The sequence below is a fragment of the Magallana gigas genome, chromosome 4, assembly GCF_963853765.1.
Source record: "Magallana gigas chromosome 4, xbMagGiga1.1, whole genome shotgun sequence".
Lineage (NCBI taxonomy): Eukaryota > Metazoa > Mollusca > Bivalvia > Ostreida > Ostreidae > Magallana > Magallana gigas.
The window spans coordinates 10428778-10448257 of record NC_088856.1 but is presented as its reverse complement, the minus strand read 5'-3'; the positions used below and the strand labels follow the sequence as shown (position 1 = coordinate 10448257).

General features: G+C 36.5%; 1 protein-coding gene across 1 annotated transcript in view; it reads left to right on the top strand.

The window, feature by feature from the left end:
- Positions 1–19480, top strand: part of LOC105349145 (leucine-rich repeats and immunoglobulin-like domains protein 2) — a 31024-nt gene that overhangs the window by 9504 nt on the left and 2040 nt on the right. Inside the window, exons 3-18 of the mRNA XM_011458839.4 lie at positions 1087–1158; positions 1716–1787; positions 3465–3602; positions 5746–5889; positions 7456–7599; positions 8594–8665; positions 12271–12342; positions 15158–15301; positions 15518–15742; positions 16069–16232; positions 16359–16498; positions 16830–17016; positions 17249–17527; positions 17789–18508; positions 18819–19163; positions 19265–19381. Coding sequence (XP_011457141.3) covers positions 1087–1158; positions 1716–1787; positions 3465–3602; positions 5746–5889; positions 7456–7599; positions 8594–8665; positions 12271–12342; positions 15158–15301; positions 15518–15742; positions 16069–16232; positions 16359–16498; positions 16830–17016; positions 17249–17527; positions 17789–18508; positions 18819–19163; positions 19265–19381 — 3035 coding nt within the window. The remainder of the gene's footprint in view (positions 1–1086; positions 1159–1715; positions 1788–3464; positions 3603–5745; positions 5890–7455; positions 7600–8593; positions 8666–12270; positions 12343–15157; positions 15302–15517; positions 15743–16068; positions 16233–16358; positions 16499–16829; positions 17017–17248; positions 17528–17788; positions 18509–18818; positions 19164–19264; positions 19382–19480) is intronic.

Genomic DNA, 19480 nt, shown 5'->3' with positions numbered 1-19480 from the left:
ATTCTTTTAATTTGTAACCAAGGTTTTTATTTTCATTTTTTACTTTTCAAGGGTAGGATTGTATCCGTGGCAGCTTTAGTACATAATTTGAACCGCAAAGAAAATATTCTTGTAGTGAATTTTCCAATCTTTGTTACAGAGTGTGTTTTTAAAAAGTGGGTAAACAAGGGGAACTAGTGAACTATATTTACTGGTCTATAGTGAACGTGTCAGAAACGAGGTGTGTTTTATGTACACTGTCAATAAATGGAAGCTTAATAAACTTGACTCTTTAAAATGAAGGAAACCCTCTCAAAAGTAAACATCTCGACAGATTATTTCACAAAAAAATTACATGCTGTTGCAGAATATTCAGGTTCATTAATGAAATTTGGTATTATTGTGAAGGTGCCAAGATTATGATAAATTGTAATTTTTCAAGTTACATTGGTAAGGGAGGGTGCTATTACTAATGGCCATATATGTGTATTCATTCATGCCCAAGAAAATGTGTATTTATATATATATATAATGCATCATTAATAAAGGCAATGTAAATTTGTAATGTAAAACACTTAATATGTTAATCGGCTGCAGTCACAATGTCCATGTCCATAGAGCTATCCAATAAGATACAGGCATTAAGAAACGGTTGTAAATCTTGCTCTGTGTTTAGCAGTTCACTGCATTGTTGACTTTATATGTGTTGAGAAAGCCTTGTGTTACACGGTTACAGAGAAAATTTACAGCTCGGCAATGGTTTTATGTCTGAAATCACAAGTTTTATTTACAACTTCCCTCATGTTTTAAGATGAGAATGCTCAGTTTCAAAAGTATTTTCTCAACATTTTGTAAACTTTGAGGCAAAACAGCCCAAATTTTATTCATCTCTGTTGTAAATTTCTGTGTGAATATACTGAAAAAATGATATAAACACTTTAGGTATAAATAATTATCCATACTATTAGAAAATATCTTAATATTTATCTCTGTATAAATATGAATTAGTTGTAAATAATTGTGCAATTATATAGCGATTGATTTATACAATATATTTATTGTAAAGAACCAGAGGGTCTAATTCAATCTTGTATTTTACATTTTCAGAGACATCAGTACCAATGATCTTAGATCTCTCAACGACAGCGTATTTGAACATCTGACAACGTTACAAACTTTGTAAGTACATGTACAAATTAAACAATAAAGGATTTTTAATGATAACGTTACTGAAGGTTAAAAATTGATTTCCATTGAATAAGATTGCAAGTAATGCTGTTGAGACCTTTGTCATTTGGATTATCGGTATCCTTATTCAGGCGCAAAATAATCAAAATTCCTCCATATCCCTGCGACCCTCTGCCAATGATCCTCATATAAAAAGATAAATGTCCCCTCGACAGTGTATTCAAACTCGCTTTGTGTCGGCATTGGTTTTTTTGAGTACACAACTTGTAAATCAAGAGGTGTGATAAATTGGCATCTTCAGGGGTTTAGATATTTTTTTGAAGGCTTTTGGTACATCTGTGAAGTAATAACCTAAGAACTGTTACATCTGATACCCTGTGGAGGGTCACTTTTGGTGTGGTCCATGGCTAGACACCATGAAGCATGTTATCAGTTTAGTTCCTGCTAAGTGAAAAATTCTCAGGCCAAACAAAATTGTCCTTTGTTGTATACCTATAAACATTAATGCATACTTGTTCTTAAGGATATATTTTGTTTTCTCTGTACAGGAAAATCAATTATAACAAAATCAATGAAGTGCCAAAGTTAAAAGGACTGAGAAATCTTACCATTCTGGAATTGTAAGTACATCTTTTTGTTGTTTTATTGGAGACCAAGGTCCATTTTCTAAATGTTTCTGAACAAAAGTAAAAAGAAAATCAGATGTGTTTGTTAAAAAAACCCCAGCATTTTACTACAGGTAATAGAAAAACATCAAAGGTGAGAAATGGATGTAATAAAAGCATTGAGAAACACATTTCTTAATGGGATGCACAATAAAATTCAGTGCAAAGCGATAACATCAATTGTTGCTACCTGATAAAAATCACCAGCAGTGATATGAAGTCAGTATGTGTATGATACAGGTATGCAGGACGACTGGTCTGCCCAATTTATCATGTATCCTGCCAAAAACTTGTAAATCTGATGTTTGGATTGACGAGTGGGGGGTTATCTGATTCGACCAATCGGTAAAGACGTCCAAGGGGAGGTCACCCTGGATAAATAGATATAGCAGGCCAACATTTTTGTTTCAGTGTGTGGTCTCGATTCGGATGTTCTCTCTGTTTGGTTAGGGATACCCACCTCTGTTTGCTGAAACTTGAGTGGGACTTTTGTATCATATTATGACATGATTAGAGAGAGAGAGAGAGAGAGAGAGAGAGAGAGAGAGAGAGAGAGAGAGAGAGAGAGAGAATAAAATTGATCTGAAAAAAATTAATAATGGATTTTTTTTGGGGGGGGGGGGCAAATAATGTAACAAAAGATGAGTCCATATAAGATGAAAGATAAAAACCAATAAATGTTAAAATTACAAACCATCGTTAAGGTGAAGAACTGTTTTTGCTGTGGTTTATTGTATTTAGGCTCTGAAACAAAATCACAAGAGACCACTAAAACCTAATAAACGGAGAATGTCTGTGACAGTAATGTTGTAATCCAAGGGGAGTAATTTTGCTGAAATGTTGATTATCTGTGCAGGGCTCTCATAATGCATTCTGTTGGTGCAAATGGCCTGTGTATGGTTACGTAATTCCAGGCAGAGGATTTTTTAAGGGGTGTTCATAAATGCCTGGCCAGAAGAGATAAGACACTGACATCTGATGTCTGCAAATCATATTTCCTTGATTCCAAGGGAAAATTGACCATGTGCGAACAGCTGACAGGGGGAAAATAATATTTCATTTATTGTTTATTTTATTACAAGACTTTCAAGATGAATTTGTTTACAGTGCATGCACGATAGAAGATGAATTATCACTGGCCATTTGGCTCTTGCTTTTCGTTTCTTTATCTTGTAAACAGATTTCTTTTTAAGTTTTTTAATGATTAATGAAGATCCTTGTATTGATACCAATCTAACCCCGACCAGAACTGTAACACATTTCAGTGTGACTCTAGGCATACATTTTATATTATCTCATTCTCCCAGTTTTATCTTTTGCACATAGAGTTATGAAGAATGATGTAATGTAGAAGCTTTGCCTAATAATACTCAGATGTTTACTCACCAACATCGTAATTGTCACAATGATGTTACCCTTTTAAAACTTATGTAATACACAACTCCAGCATCTTTATTAAAATGTTCTCCGAATATATTTCCTCCCACTCCAATTTAGCATGAGCTAATGTTTCGGCAATGTATTCAGTATCTGATATTGGTCCCACATTTTGATATTGCATCTCTTTTATCAGAATATTTGTAATGGATATCTGTTATATGATGATTTTAATGAGGTTCTCTCTTTCTCCAGGAACCATAACCACATCGGGATCTTGGCCCAGGAATTTCTGACTTACATGCCCCAGCTACAAGTCCTGGAGCTTAACCACAACAAGCTGACCGACATTGTACCCGGGGTGTTCCCCGCCAACAACTCCCTCCAGAAACTGTGAGTCCGAGCACACACCTTTAAAATTAAGTTTTAACACAAACATCAGAACTTAAGGTCTTGGCACAAACTTTAGATATTGAAAGTTGTGGCACAAACCTTAGAAACTGTAAGTCTGAGCACGAACCTCAGAGACTGTAAGTCTGAGCACGAACCTCAGAGACTGTAAGTCTGAGCACAAACCTCAGAGACTTTGTTTGAGCACAAACCTCAGAATTTGGACAGAGTGAATGTGACCATTATCTTCATAATAAGCAAGTTTGAGCCATTACCTTGCTGAGATCAAAAGTATTCTGTTAGTTGGCTGGAGTTTCATCATTTGTTGTTGAGTGATACTTGGTGTAAAGAAAAAAAAACCTATTGTTAGTGGCTTTGTTATTTGATAGTTGACAGACCTGTATAAAATGGCAGACAGCAGGGAGATTATGGCTGGAGTCAGACTCTTGTCCACTGGTGCTAGTCTTGTTTACTATAAATGTTGAAATTATGGAGACAAAGCTTGTCTGGTGACCTTATACTGCAGACAGGGAGGGGGCCTGATTGAACTCGGAGAGGTGAACTAGGTGTGATGTCTAGGAATCTCAGCGCTGGGTGTGAAAATGTGAGGCACATTTATGAAGGTCTATTACATAATACCTATTAAAGATTTGCCAAGTTATTAGACAGTGTTGAAGGATTGAGTTAGACTGATGATATTGATGAAATGTCCACATTTTTTAATAATTAGATTGAGTTAGAATAAGACAAATGAATTTGATGAAATGGCCCGGAATGTTTTATAATTGTAGACACAGGGTTTGACAGGGGGTTTGATAAAAATGGAATTATTCCAGATCAGAAAAGATTAAGGAGAAATTTTTGAGAGGGGTGCTGTCTGGAGTTAGATGTGAAATGATCTGGTGATATTTCGGCCACATTTCTGACTTCAGTCTGATTGATTTCAAGGCGTAGACATACGGAGGGCAGGTTTTCTCTGTGTGGCCTCTCTCAACTGGGCCACCAGACTCGACACTTGCTTCACTTTGAATCGCTTTAATATTGACAAATTCTAACACCTTGATAATCTGTTCCAAGTTTGATCTGCAGGCCCCGCTGTAAACATGTTTCACAAGGTGATACTCCAAGTTGTCTTTTGATCATTGGAAATCAATAGAGACGCCTGCTTCTTATCACCCCTCTGGTTTGAAGAACAAATAACCTGAAATTTAATGACGTTATGAACACTGTTCCCCGTCTCTGGTAAATACTGGTTATTTATGTAGCTGATTGGTCCAATTGAAGCACAGTGATATCACTTGTATGACTTATAGCACTTCATTTCAGCATTTAAGGACATCAATCACCTAGGGTTTGCCATTATTTGATACCCCTTCCCCTTTTTGATTTTTTTCTTTAACTTTTGCTAGATGACTCTGACCAAATAAACTCTGTCACAGAATTTATATAATTGTGGTCAACCTCCTTCTGTTTTGTGGGACACCACCTGTTAGAATGCAGAATGATTAATTAGAATCCAATTCATTAAGGTCATGGTGATTGTGTGTACTGCACATTAAAGAAGTTCAAACATCTGAATATGAAATATCTGTACAGTCAATGTAGAGTAAAAACAAGAAGGTGTTGTTTTTCTCAGTCAGACATTTTGTAAACTGTGATATGTTTTGTCTGTTCAGATTTCTCTGTTTTGTCAGCAGTATTCACACTGAAAAATATATTCTTTCATTTTTTTTTTGTGAAAAAAAAAACAAGAGAAAGATGTCCGTATTTGCAGAACATGAGAAATTTGTCTGACACTGGAAAGAATTATTGCATCATTGCAAAAAAAATTCAATATATCAAAAGACTGGAAAAAACGAACTTCAAGAAAGAAAGGGTTAAGAATTTTTCATAAACAATATATAATGTATGCAATATAATTCAGTATCTTGATACAAAATGGATAAAATATGCAGTGCTCAGAAAAGAATTTTGGTTACATTATGTTGAAATCCCACACCTTTCCCCTCTGGCGTAGAATTAAATACAGTATGTTCAACAACATACTATACGAGATATTAAAACTAAATTGTTTTTATAATATTAATTTAGCTAATACCAAAACTATAATTTTTGAAAAAAATTCTATATAAATCTTTGATTTCAGGGTTGTGAACAACAACAACTTGGCATCATTTGAATCGAATTGTTTTGACAACCTGACGTCTCTAGAAGTCCTCAAAATCAACAAGAACAGAGTGACCAGCATTTCCAAGGACATCTTCAAGAAACTGAAGAAGCTGGAGACCCTGTAAGTCTGTCTGTCTATCTGTCTATCATGTCAGTCAAATCAAGGGACACGCACTACTGACAGGGTCATCGGGGGGGCATATATATACTACTATAACAAAAATAGAATTGTGATTATTATAACGTGATGGATTCATTCAGTGAAATGATTCCGAGATCAACTTATATCTAAACTTTTCAACAACCTGATGATTCACACAAAGAAATGGTGTTCTTGACCAGTTACTAGGTATAGAGAGGGGGGAGGAGAGATTCCTTCATATGGTGAAATGAAAGTCCCACTTTGGCTTGTTTTGGTACTTGGCACGTAAATTCACTTGCATAATAATTCAGTAAAAATGAGACAATTTGGGTTCAATTGATGGGATACTTGCCATGGAGTTTCATGCAGCACAAAGTATTTAGTTTTCTATTAAGTTCAGCCAGGGAAAAATCTAAACTGAGTTATTGGTCTGGGAATGATAGTGACAGCTGACATAATTGTCAGGAAAATAGCATAATTGGGGTGGCCCCTTATCGTTAGTGATATAAGGGATATTTATGGACTTTTAGTTGGTGTTTTAGTGGGTTGGTGATGGTAGGGAAATGACTGTTGATTGAAATGTCGGGCCATTTACAGAGGCCAAGGATGCTGAATTGAACTGATGGGGTCGTTAAAACAGTATCCGGATATGAGTATGGGACCAGAGCATGATGAACATGTAAATTTGTGTAGAAGATGTATAGGTTGGAGATTCTCTGAAACTGACGGCAGTCTAAAAATACAATTGAAGAGAAAAAAAAGGAAGGGAGGAAGGTTCTGTTTAGAGAAATGGAGATATGGAAATATTTTTTAAGTAAAGAAAATATAAGGAAACTATCAGGCACACCTGTTTCAACATCGAGCGGAACGTTTTCCTGCCTTATCATTGCTGCATTACAAGAAAATTGGAGTGATTCCATATCACAGATACATTTCATATTCAATAAAAGTCTTGCTTTGCTCCTAACACCTGCATTGCGCTGAGTGTCTGGTGTGGGGGAAATGGGGGATCACCCCATGGAATGGTGCTAAAATTACCTGTTAATCAATCGGGATGAAAAGATACCCATCACCGCTAGCTCCAATTAGAGCAGTAATGGTACAGAAAGTAAAATAAAACATCGGGGGAAAACAGAGATAAATGTTTTAGTAGTTTGAAAGTTTAAAAAAAATGTGTTCTTGGTAGTAAGAGCAAAAAATTTATTTTTGTACACAGCAAAGAGAAATTTTAATGAGTTCCAAGTAATTAGGGGTTAAGGAGACTGTCATTCATTACAAAGTTTACCTGGTACTAAATAACATTGTGTTGCCTCTCAGATTATTCTATGCAAGCCTCAGAATAATTGTAAGCCAGAATGATCTGGAATTGGTATACATAAATTTTAGAATTAGGGTAGTATTTTATGAAGACCACTTGCCTTTTGAGCCTTATAATGGTCTTTTCTATATGCATTGACCAATGTGACTGTTAAATTCAAAGAAACCATTGAAAAAACCTTGATTAAAGCTCAAATCAACACTGTATGTTTGTCTGTGTTTTTGTAGGGAGATCACCAAAAACAAACTGAAGCAGATTGGAGGACTGACATTTCAAGACCTGAAGAACCTCAAAGTTCTAAAGTTGAGGAAGAATTCCATCTCCAAGATTGATGATGGGGCATTCTATGGTTTAGACAAACTCGTCACACTGTAAGTGTTAAGAGCCTAAACTATTGTGTTGTTCTATTCTGACTGTAATGTTGTAGAAAAGAAGATCTGTAATTTGGTCACATCCTTTTAAACATGTTCAACAACTGCTACCAGTTTTCCACTAGTTTATTTTCCTTTACAAATCACCGACTGTGTGAGATGTAACTCTAGGTCTTGACAAAGTGTTTAGGAGAGAAACATTTGTTTTAGCAATTTGTTATCAGATTTACCTCTTCAAGAGAAGTAGCAAACCAGAAAAAAATTCTTCCCCTTGCAAAAGGCCCTGGCAGACAACAGAAGGAGAAACTATAATATAGAGCTCAGTAAATCATTAGATCTCCAGAAAGTTCATCCACTCAAATATTGACAGAATTGATTGTATAAGGTCCTATTGTAGGCTCCCAGTTCACTGTGTTCAGGATTCGTTTGAAACTGGAGCATTATTGATGTAGATTTCAAGTGCATTTATGTATAACTTTTGTGTAAGGAAAAAAAAAAAACATTAACAAAATCAAGGTCTTTGCTACCCTAAAATTTGGCATATTTGAGAAAGAGAAAATGATCTCGTATTTTTAGTAAGGACAGTGTTTCTGTATTTCCTCCCCTTTGCACAAAAAATGAGCAAAACATCTGGCTAAGTTTAATAAGGATTGATATGAATTTGATATGTGAGCCGTGATAATGAATTTCTTCACACCCAGACTCTGGCAGTGAAAGCATAAAAACATATGCTTGTTAGTGGCCTACACACAAAAACTGTATTGTGCAGAATGGCAACAGAGAATAGTGAAAAATGTGCGGAGAGAAAAACTTTCTGTGGGAATCCTTGACAACTTAGGGCATCTTTTTCACTGATTAACTCAAATGATCATTTATGAAGAAAAAAACCAACGCAATGTACAACCTTGAACTGACAAGTATTTTTTTGAAAGGGATGTATTTTCTTTTTTATACATTATTTATTATTTTAAATGAGACACAATTTGTTTTTCAGGCAATTGGAACACAACAACATCACAAGAGTAACCCAGTCTTGGTTGTATGGATTGAAAGGCTTGAGAGAAATGTGAGTTACATTGTATACAAAAACAATAGATAAACCAAGCACAATATTAGAAAAAAAAGGGGGGGGGGGTAGGGAAGGGGTAGTAATTTAATTTTGATACACCAAAGCCCCACACTCTTTAATGAAGACAGTGAAAAGGAATGGGAAGAGAGTTGAACAGCATATGGCAATTGTCTGCAGTGATGGGGGATGTTTACTGGCAACAACACAGGGTCGGTCCTGTTAGCTGACCAGTGTTTATTTGTGGAAAACTGACACTAATCACTTCATTATTGGTGATGATAACTTGTTCCTATGGACTCAACTTCAAGGGGAGGATACCTTTATCAGGGATGAAAGGGTTCAGAGAGGGAGTTTTTTGGTCCGATACCTTTCCTTAATTATAGTGGGATATCTCGAATGTACAAAGGATATCTTGCATTTCAAGCATTTGCAAATGAAATATATAATAGATCTTACAATAAATAAAGGGATTCAACTTATTACCAATGAATCTAAAAACTATGTAGATAGATTAAATAATTTGTGTTGATGTTTATGTCTAAAAATATAACCTCCTCTCCATAGACACACAGTTTGGATATGTTATCATTTTAACAAGCATTTGTTTTGTTTCCGTCTTGCCCCGCTCATTTTTCTTGGCTTGGGTGTAGAGCCGTGTGATCTTCACAGGAAGACGGCTGATCTGTCATCGGCACTGTAATTGACTTGGAAACCAGGAATCAAAATCTGAACTCAAATATTATTTCAGTCCAGCTGTGACTGACTAGAAAGTTCCAGTGATATTTTCCTGCTGGAGCGAGCTGGGGGTCCCCTCTCCCCTTATTGATTTCTCCTCTGTTCATGGGAAAATGAAAGGGAGTGCTGAGGTTCAAAATCTTCTCAAGTTTTACAAATTCGTCTAAAAAAAAATATTTGGGGAATAAGGGGCAGATTTTCATTAAATCATGTTTTATCGAGGTTAATAAAAGTTATATCAAGATTGAAACTTGGGTTTGATGTGCATTTTATTTCAATAAATTATGTCATTCGTATAGAGAGGAGATGATCTATGTTCTCAGGCTTGGTTGATGTACTTTTTCTCAGTTGTGTTCAAAATTCAATATCTTGAGAAGATCGCTAAGCTTGGTACCATGTAAAGTTATTGTAGCATATGGCCAAGACATTGTTATGGAATTAATTTCATGCCTGGGCATTTTCAATATATTTACATCCTCGCCTCATGGTTTCCACTTTCACACCATCACAATAGGCATACAAAAGAAAGCCCCGGCTTGCTTGTAAGAGGGATTCTGGGGACAAAAGTTAAATTAATTTTTCTGCTTTATGGATTTGCTTCTGAAAGTCCTTTGCCAAGTGAGATTACCATTTCAAAAGGCTCTCCTGCATTCAACAGGTTTTATGTTGATTTGAAATTGAGGGGATTGAAGAAGTGATGGGATGGGAAAATACCAAAAGAAGGGAATGATATTGGTCGACTTGGAAGAGTTGAGATGCGATGTTTGTGACTTAGCGTTGAGAGTTGGTCTCTAAGACTGCTTGTTTAATTAGGCCACAGAGAGAAGTATTCTCTCATTAAGATGTGATGAGCACTATTTTATCGTCTGTTATGTAGGCTTATCGCCAGCTCTGGAGCCAGCTTACACTTTTGTACGAACAATTCAGAGATATGGTACCCTGCTAGCCCATTTCAGCAAAGCCAAATATTGTGTAAATTTAATTAGCCATGAAGTTTTGGTCATATATTGACTTTAATTACACGTTAATCTGAATTTATTGGAAACAAAGGAATACAGAAGTACCAAGACTCTTGAATTGCGCAGCAAGAAATGCCTACGCCTTATCCTTGATATATCCTAAGCATTGTAAATATTAAAAACGAACTGCATATAAGATAAAACATTTTCTAAAATCTACAAGCATCAGTTTAAATCTTGAAAGTTCAGCGTATGGTATGAGAAGTATTTGACTGCTTCTGTTGGGTAACTGGAACCAATTGTATCACAGGGTCCCATGTGACCAGACCTTACTCTATTTGTCCTCTAGCATATGAGAAATTAATGTGCAAGTTTCTTGGGTCAAGGAAGTTAACCCATGATGAATAATAAAAAAAATTGTTCTGATTATTTAGAAATAGTTAAAAAAAAAAGGAGATACAAGATGTAATGCAGTTGTTAAAACGAAACAGTCTTGTCTCACTTTGTTGTTTACATTGACTGCGGAAACATTTCGGAGAATGATTATAAACACTTCTTTTATTATGATTTAGTTGCTGGAGCACTTGGTTATGAACTTTCAGTTCTTTGAATCGGCATTGAGGGCTAAAAATATTTGTTCTGTCTGGAATTGATATGATGTTATCTTATTATCAAACAGTCTGTAAAATAATCTTCAAACTTTCTGCAAAAAAATGTTCTAGCGTGTGCGGTGATCTGTGACCCCAGAGGTCGAAAGTGAGATTTGTGCACAAATGCAAAGGTAGAAGAAGGCAGATTACCCCCGGCTGATGCTGTGTATTCTATTTCACTGCCGTCATCTGAACAAATTTGATTAGGTAAAGGATCTAGTTGGAGAAAAAGGCTGATAATTTCTGACACGAGGATAATGATGTTTCCAGGTGCCGAAAATATAAAAAAAGAAAAGCAGTGATGGAATTTCCAGCTTGGAAATCTATCTTCTCTTGTTTTCACAAAAAGTATTTTGCCAGGTGTATGCATCCTGTGTAGGGAGGAAACTTTCTAAATTTTTTGTACTGAATTTTTTTTTGGCGCAAGTTTGATAAAGTTCATAATTGAGGCCTCTAGTAACTGACTAAATGACAACAGTAAATTAATGACAAAGATCGATGGTAAGAATTATATGTACGTGTATTTGATTTACATTAATTTACAGAATTACACAAGAATTGAACTTTCCGACAGTTATTGGATGATTTTCATTATTTCTGTTCACTAATAAAGAAATATAAAAAAAAAAGGTCTCCCTATTATGGGGAAATCAGGGTCTGATGTATAATTTGTCTATTAAGATGCGTTATAGCGCTTGTAAATGTGAAACATGATCTTGTCCCTTGAAAATTGATGTTTTTTCTCCATGAAACTTAACACCTTTAGTTGTCTAAGTAGAGCGAAAAAAACTCTTCATTTTCCTCCCCCAGAATATGTAAATAGTCTGGAAACTGGATTTATGGCATATATTCTGAATATATGTGCTCAACATCATTTGCCTGTATTATAATATTATTCTCCATAATTTAAAATAAAAAATGATCGAGGAGTTCTTTAATAGGTTCATTTTTTTTCTAAAGTCTCAATTAAATTCAAGCATAAAAAAATATTCCCATTTTCTTAAATAGCAGTTGAATTTGATTTTTTTTTAAAATTAGACTTCAGTAGGTCTTCCATCACAGCAAAAGATTCTTTCTTGGACAAGTAGTAAACATGATGTTCTCTAATACTAAGTCTTTCAAACTTTGCAGAATGCCCCATTAATTGTTTGTATATCCTGGGTATGGTTTGTCTCTGCATTGATGATATAATTTTAACATTGATCTGTTTCTGTGATGATATGATTTTAACCTTCATCTTTTTTCTGTGTATTTACAGAAATCTTGCACACAATAAAATCCACACCATTGATCCTGAAGCCTGGCAGGGCTGTGAATCCATCGACACCATGTAAGTATTAGATTATACCCAGTATCTCAGGCTCAGTAATGCTAAATCGCATGTCTGATCAATGCAGCTTGCTTTCAATAAAAAAGGAATGGCAGAGGATAGATTTTTTTTGAAAAACAGACTTTGGATAAGTTTTTGTACATGTTGATTGAAAATTAAATTGAAGCTGGGGAAAATGAAATTGTATCATTATGCGTGAGAAAATCCAACCTGTTCAAACATAGCAAATTTGACACTGAAGTTATTAAAAAGTCGCCATTGTTAGTTTGAAGTGAATGTCACTTCCAGAGAAGAGGAGAAAAAAAAGTAAAACTCTAATAAGATGGCAACATTTGCTGTAATTTCTTCAACCTTTCAATAATGAATTAAGGGATTCAGACATGCCAATATACAATCTACGGGTTCTTTTCAAGCACCTCTCTATCCTAATCCATATTAGCATGAAAAACTCATTGAGTGTAGAGACTTAAATCTGGTCCCCTTGATTCATGGTCAGTGCTAGAGAAAATGTCCTCTCAAATTAATTCTCCATCTATTTCCCTGACTCTAGGTGAGGAGGAATTGATTGAAGGTGCCTTATTGTTAGAGCAATCCTTTTGTGATACTTTTTTTTCTTCATTACTTTTCATGGTGCTGGGTTGACATTTTATGGTTCTGTAATCTTAAGGTTGGAATGCAGCATTATCAAACGACCGTGTGATATAACAAGGGGACAGCCAGATCTTGAAACACTTTAACAGTCAGGTGCTAACAAATCAAGAGTTACGTGGTTTAAAAAAGAAAATAAGTTAATTAAAGAAGTTCAGGAAAAGATAGCCCAACTGTTCCTGTATTTTTGCTTGTAGGCCACCGTGGTTGCATCAGGTGCACACAAATAGAAACTGCACATTCGTTCAAGAATTTGTTGGCTTTCATACATGTGTGGAGATAAAGTTTTGGGTAGAAATAGAAATTTTTTGGTCAGAAAAGCGAACCATATGTTTCGAATATTTTCCAAAGGCTAATATGGAAAGGTGCTGTTGAATTGTAGATTTTTGAGTCGTATTCTAGTTTAGTCATTACAACTATTGTGATCTTCCTTTCATGAATATAAAATCTACAAGAAATCAAAGTTCATTGAATCATGCTATAAGTTCACATGAACAGGTGTCTTGTATAAAAAGTCCAATGTGATTTTGTATATAAACTAAAGAGCAGGGACAATGCTAATAGGATAAATATTTAATGAGGCTTTAGACTAATTAGTCCCTTTCATAACTCATTAGATTTATTTAGCCACAGATAGGTTTTGAACATGTGGAACATGAATTTTGCAATGCAAGTTTATAAAAAAAAAAATTAAAAATTAAAAACTGTTTAATGTTTTGTATGGTGGCTAGAACAGTGTGTATATATAGGAATCTGAATGAAACAAGTCATTATTCAGATTGGCAGCCCTTGCACTTTGAATATTAATGTTGCCCAACTTAAGTCAATACAGAGAATTCCCAGTACACACCAAGTTTTTTTTATGCCTATCTCCTTTTTATGATTTTTGTTTTCCCCTCAGTACATCTGGAATGACTAATTAGTGAAATTAATCCGCTTTTGTTTGGAGGTATTCCAAGGAGAAAGTTTATGGTTTGGAAAAACTTTGATAACCATAGCATCCTCCAGTGTGGTGTTCTGACATTGTGATTTATATTGTAAACATGTGAGGAAGTTTAAGTGCAGCTTTGCTAAAAACCAAGAGCAGAGTTAATGGATCATTTCAAATTAACTTATGAAATAGATACAGAAGACATTCACTGATTTCAACATGATCAGAGCAAATGAAACTTTAAAGATTTTTACTCTTATAGAGGAAATATTCTTGTCATTACTACAAAGCTTATCACATTATGAAACTAATTTAAAATTGAAAGTAGAATCTAATTAATGAGGTGTGGTGCTGTGACAATCTGTAATGTACGCTATGATCTATGCTGTGAGGATTAATTAACTGGTAAACTGAAATGAAGAAGTCTCTGCTAAGATTCTATGAACAGTTTTATGTGTGTGCCGTTCCTATTCAGCCCTGTGGTAATTAACTTTACACCGTTGCTTTTATTGTCACAAATGTCATGTAAAGTGCAGCAATTGGTGTTGGTCTACACTAATTAGTGCCAGGGAAAACCCTCCTAGTTTGCCAGTGCTGTTATAGTCCAGCTCTCCATGGATTAAAAAGTCATCTCCAGTTCAAATTACCATGCATGGTCTGGAGACAATTGCTTGTTGACCGGGGATGTTCACCCCAAAACCAGATTGTTCACGAACAAATCTGAGGGTTGATTGACACCCAGGGATAAATCAATATCAGAATATCTCACAGGTGTCGGGATGCATGTCTATGCATATTTTATGATACATAATTTGGAGGGTTAGGAAACAAGATTTGATATATAGATGTGGCAAAGTTTGGGATGTATTCATTATCCGCTGTGGGAATGACTTTTGACATGGGCCATGTTAAAGATTTAAGTACACGTCTGTGTTATGAAGGGTGAAGCCACCTCTGAAGGCTGGACAATGGAGACCGGGTTTTAATGGGCAGGGATCAGTGCCTGATAATTGACCAAGTTTTATTAAGGCAGTCAAATCATTTATATCTCTGTCAGTGGAATGAGAGGCTGAAACGATGTCTTTTCTTAATAACACAGAGCACATGGTTCACAAATATATGTTTGTTAGATTGTAACAACTTCATGTGCATCAACCAAAAACAATAGCAAAAATAGTAAGAATAGTCTATAATATAGAAAAATGTAATAAGTTCCTGTGTTTTAATTTTTTGCAGAGATCTGTCCAATAACCGCCTGGTGACCATCAGTAGCATGGCCTTCTCTAAGCTGGGTCAACTAAAAAAGCTGTACCTCAACAGTAACATGATCACCAACATCCAGGACGGGGCGTTCCAGCATCTCCACCAACTGGAGGAGCTGTAAGTAGTGGATACTCATCTCAAACCACAAAGACCACAAACACTTGATCACTTACTTTGTACTTGTTTGTTGAATGAAATTCCCTATGCTGCAATAATCTCATGTACAAGATAAAAAAAATCCCATTTAACATTGAAAAAGAAATGTATCAATATAATTCATATTTTGTGTAAATTATTGTTGATTTTTTTTTTTTTTTTTTTTTTTGCCTACAGAGAGCTGAACAACAATGAAATCTCCTGGACCATTGAGGACAAGTCTGGTGTGTTTGAGGGGCTGGCAAATTTGATCAAACTCAAACTTGAGAACAACAAAATCAAGTCCATCTCCAGTGATGCTTTCTTGGGTCTGGCTAACCTGAAGGTTCTGAGCTTGAGTATGAACAACATCACATCTATCAAAGACAATGCCCTGGAGAGCATGGTCACTCTACAGCAATTGTAAGTGTGGCAGAAGAGTGCAAGAGAGACAACTCTTGCTTTTTATGCAAAATTCTGTAAAATATATGAAAGGGAACTTTTTAAAGAATAGTAATGAATGAAGTTACATTCATATGATGAATTTATTCAAAATTATATAAATATTATTTTGTATCGTATTCAATGCTAGCTTAATAGATTTTCGATTGTTAAAGGTTGAAATTTATCTGTTGCTTTCAAGACTTGTCAAAAATTTCACTTTACTTTCTTAATTTGAAAAATTTCATTCTACCTTTGTTGATTTCAAGGTTATCAGAGCTTTGACTTTACTTGTGTTGTTTTAACAGGTACCTGAACTCGTCCAGCTTCTTGTGTGACTGTCAGCTACAGTGGCTGCCCACTTGGCTCCTGTCCAAAACATTCCACAACATGGTCACTGCCGTGTGTGCCTACCCCCCAAACCTCATCGGGCGGAGTGTGTTTCTGGTCCAGGGGGATGACTACAAATGTGGTAAGTGTTAGAAGTGGAACTATTACAGATAAAGAAACCAGTGGGCTAAAAATTTGCTCCAGTCAGAGTATTGAAGCTCTGAGTCATATTTTTTGATGAATTGTTCTATATTTATGAATCTTACAGATGGAGATTTCCTGAAGCCATACATTTTGTCCCATCCCAAGACCAGGGTGGCTCTGAAGAATGACAACATCACATTGACGTGCCAGGCTGTCAGTACAGAGGACTCGGGGACAGTATTCATCTGGAAGAGGGACAATGTGGTATGTTTACAACTTATAGTAGACCTGTTACTGTGGTTTGATCAATATTGGTTGAATACCACTTTTTTGGGGATTTCATTATTAAGTTTATCCATGAAATTAAATGGTAATCAAAGTGCAGTGTCTAATAACATTACATTGATAGAATCATTGGCCACAAATTTACGTCTCCTTGAAACTGTCATCTTCACATTATCCTCAAAAATTGATGCCTCTAAATATTAATGAAACCACAGTAGGCCTTTAAATAGATTCAATAAGTAACATAGAAAAACCATGTTGAGTGTGTTTAGAAGAGAGTGAGTACTAATTGATGGCTCCTCTTTAACAGATGCTGACTGAGGGGGTGGACAGCACCAAGGAGATGGGGAACCTGAGTGACGGGCGGAGGATCTACAACTTCACCTCCCACCTCCACCTCCGGAACATCCAGGAGAGAGACGTGGGCAACTTCCAGTGTATCATCACCAACAAGTTCGGGTCGGCCTACACCCACAAGGCAAACATCACCATTCACGGTACGTTGTTCAGTTTTTTTAGCACTGTAAGCTTTATTAAATACTTGTTATCTATACACTAGGATGTTATCCTAGTATTATAGTTCAAAATTAATGGTGGTTTGAACGTATTTAATTGTATGTATAAACAGTAGTACACAGTGGGTTTGAACTCAAGTTGTGGCAACTTGCTTTATTATTATTGATATTAAGAGGATTTTTATTACTTCATTGATTTGTTCTGTTTTCACAGAGTATCCTGAGTTCATCAAAACCCCAAACAATGTGACTGTCAAAGTTGGAACCACTGCCAGGTTTGACTGCTCAGCAAAAGGCGAGCCCAAGCCAAAGATCGTGTGGAACAAAAATGGTGGGAACTTTCTGGCAGCCAATGAGAACCGCTTCCACGTGATGACAGCGGACGATGTGTTCTTCATTGCTCAGGTGAAGCCGGAAGATGAGGGAGTATACAGGTGTACAGCGTCCAACTCTGAGGGTCAAATCAGCATCAACGTGACACTGACAGTTCAACGTGAGTAATTACTTCATTGTAAAATCACTGCTTATTAGCCTTATAAAAATTTTAGCCGAAATTTATTCTTAACATGTTTAAAGAATTATAACATACCTTTTCATACACAAATAAGCTTCCATTTAAGTTTGCCCTCTAACAAGGAGAATAGATAAGTAAAAATATAAAGAAGAAAATTTTTGATGTTAAAAATAAGAATTAGATTTACCACTTGATCCTTTTATTTATGATACTGACAATGTCACTATCTTTTTGATACAGAGCCTCCATCTTTCACGGAACCAATGAGAAGGAACAAGGTTGTGAACGAGGGACAGACAGCTGTGTTAGAGTGTATGGCCGAGGGTCGCCCCAAACCTCTGCTGACCTGGAAGAAGGACAACCAGAGCCTGGAGCTGACCAAGCGACACTTCCATGCGGCCAACAACCAGCTGCTCATCATCGTCAAGACCACGCTGTCAGATAGCGGCAAGTACACCTGTGAGATGAGGAACACCCTGGGCAGTCGCAGTGACGATACTCAGCTCTACGTACAGAGTGTGGACCACCATATCCCCACCAGGCAACAGAGTCCCTCCTCAGAGGAAAGCCAGATGGATGAGTCCACTACGACTGGTATAATCATCATTGCTGTGGTGTGTTGTGTGGTGGGAACCTCGTTGGTCTGGGTTATAATCATCTACCACACCAGGAAAAGGCAGGAACTGTACGCTCCTGCCTCTACAGAAGAACCGCCCATTGCTGCCGAGTATATGGGCCAGCCACCGTATGATGATGATGGTATGTACCCCCAGCAGGTGATAATGTATTCCTCACAGCCCGGGAGTTACCAGCAGTACCAGGAGTATCAGAGTAAGGAGTCGGGCTATGAATCGTCGTCGGGAAGGAGCCGAGCGGCTAGATTACCGGCCATCTTTCCGAGCGATGTGGAGGAAGGGAGTCACCAGTTGGGAGCCAGGGTCCCTGCTGACCACTCACCTGGTAAGACTCACCTGTACAAACCCCCCATATCTAATTAGTTTTACTGATAATATCACTAGTTGTATCATATTTTTCATGGAGTTTTCATGTTTTCACACTCCTTTTAACTAGCTAGAAAATGAAGTTAGTTTTCTTGATGAAATCATAAGCTAAGGGAAAGTACTCTGCATAATAATATTTTTTTAAGAGAAAATTTTAAATAACTTGCCTTAACATACCATGATCACAACTACAAACATAAAGAGGGAGTTTAAAGATAATAGTTGAAATGCATATATAACTGAATCTTTCTTTCTTGGATTTCTTGCAGACAACAGTGCTTCGTATCCTAACAGTGAAACCGACTCGCTAAAGAGTTCTCAGAGTACAAGTAGCACCCACACAAGTGGTCACCAGACCCTGAGGACATTCCACCCAGACATACGGGAGGTCCCTCAACCTCCTCCCCTGCCCCCCTCCACGCGGTCCCAGAGTAAGGGGGTGGATCAGACATTTTGTGAGAACTGTGAACACTGTCGAGGTGATGGTAGTGACTCTTATCAGTGCCAAAGTTTAAGTAGACATTCTATGCAGAATGGCACATACTCAAATGGATTACCCCATCCAGGAGTTCATCATGGGTCCCTGCCCCAGCCCCCAGGAAGTGCTTTCAGAGGTATTTATTGACAGATTGCATTATTGAATTTATAGGTCTTTGGATTAAAAGTTGTTTTGTTTAATTGAAGAGTGTTTTACAATCTCGTGTCTTTGTTTCAGAAGTAGGAGTCTCAGAAAGAACATGTGATAGTCCACCACAACATACCTGTTCATGTTCTACCTGTCATAGTCGTGTGACATCACCTGTATATAACTCATCTCATAGAGCAAGCAACGGTAAGTCATACCATGTACATGTAGTACTTTATTGAAATTTTGGGGTTAAGGGGAAAGGGACAAAGTTAACATTTCTTTTTTCTAATTTTCTTTCAAAAA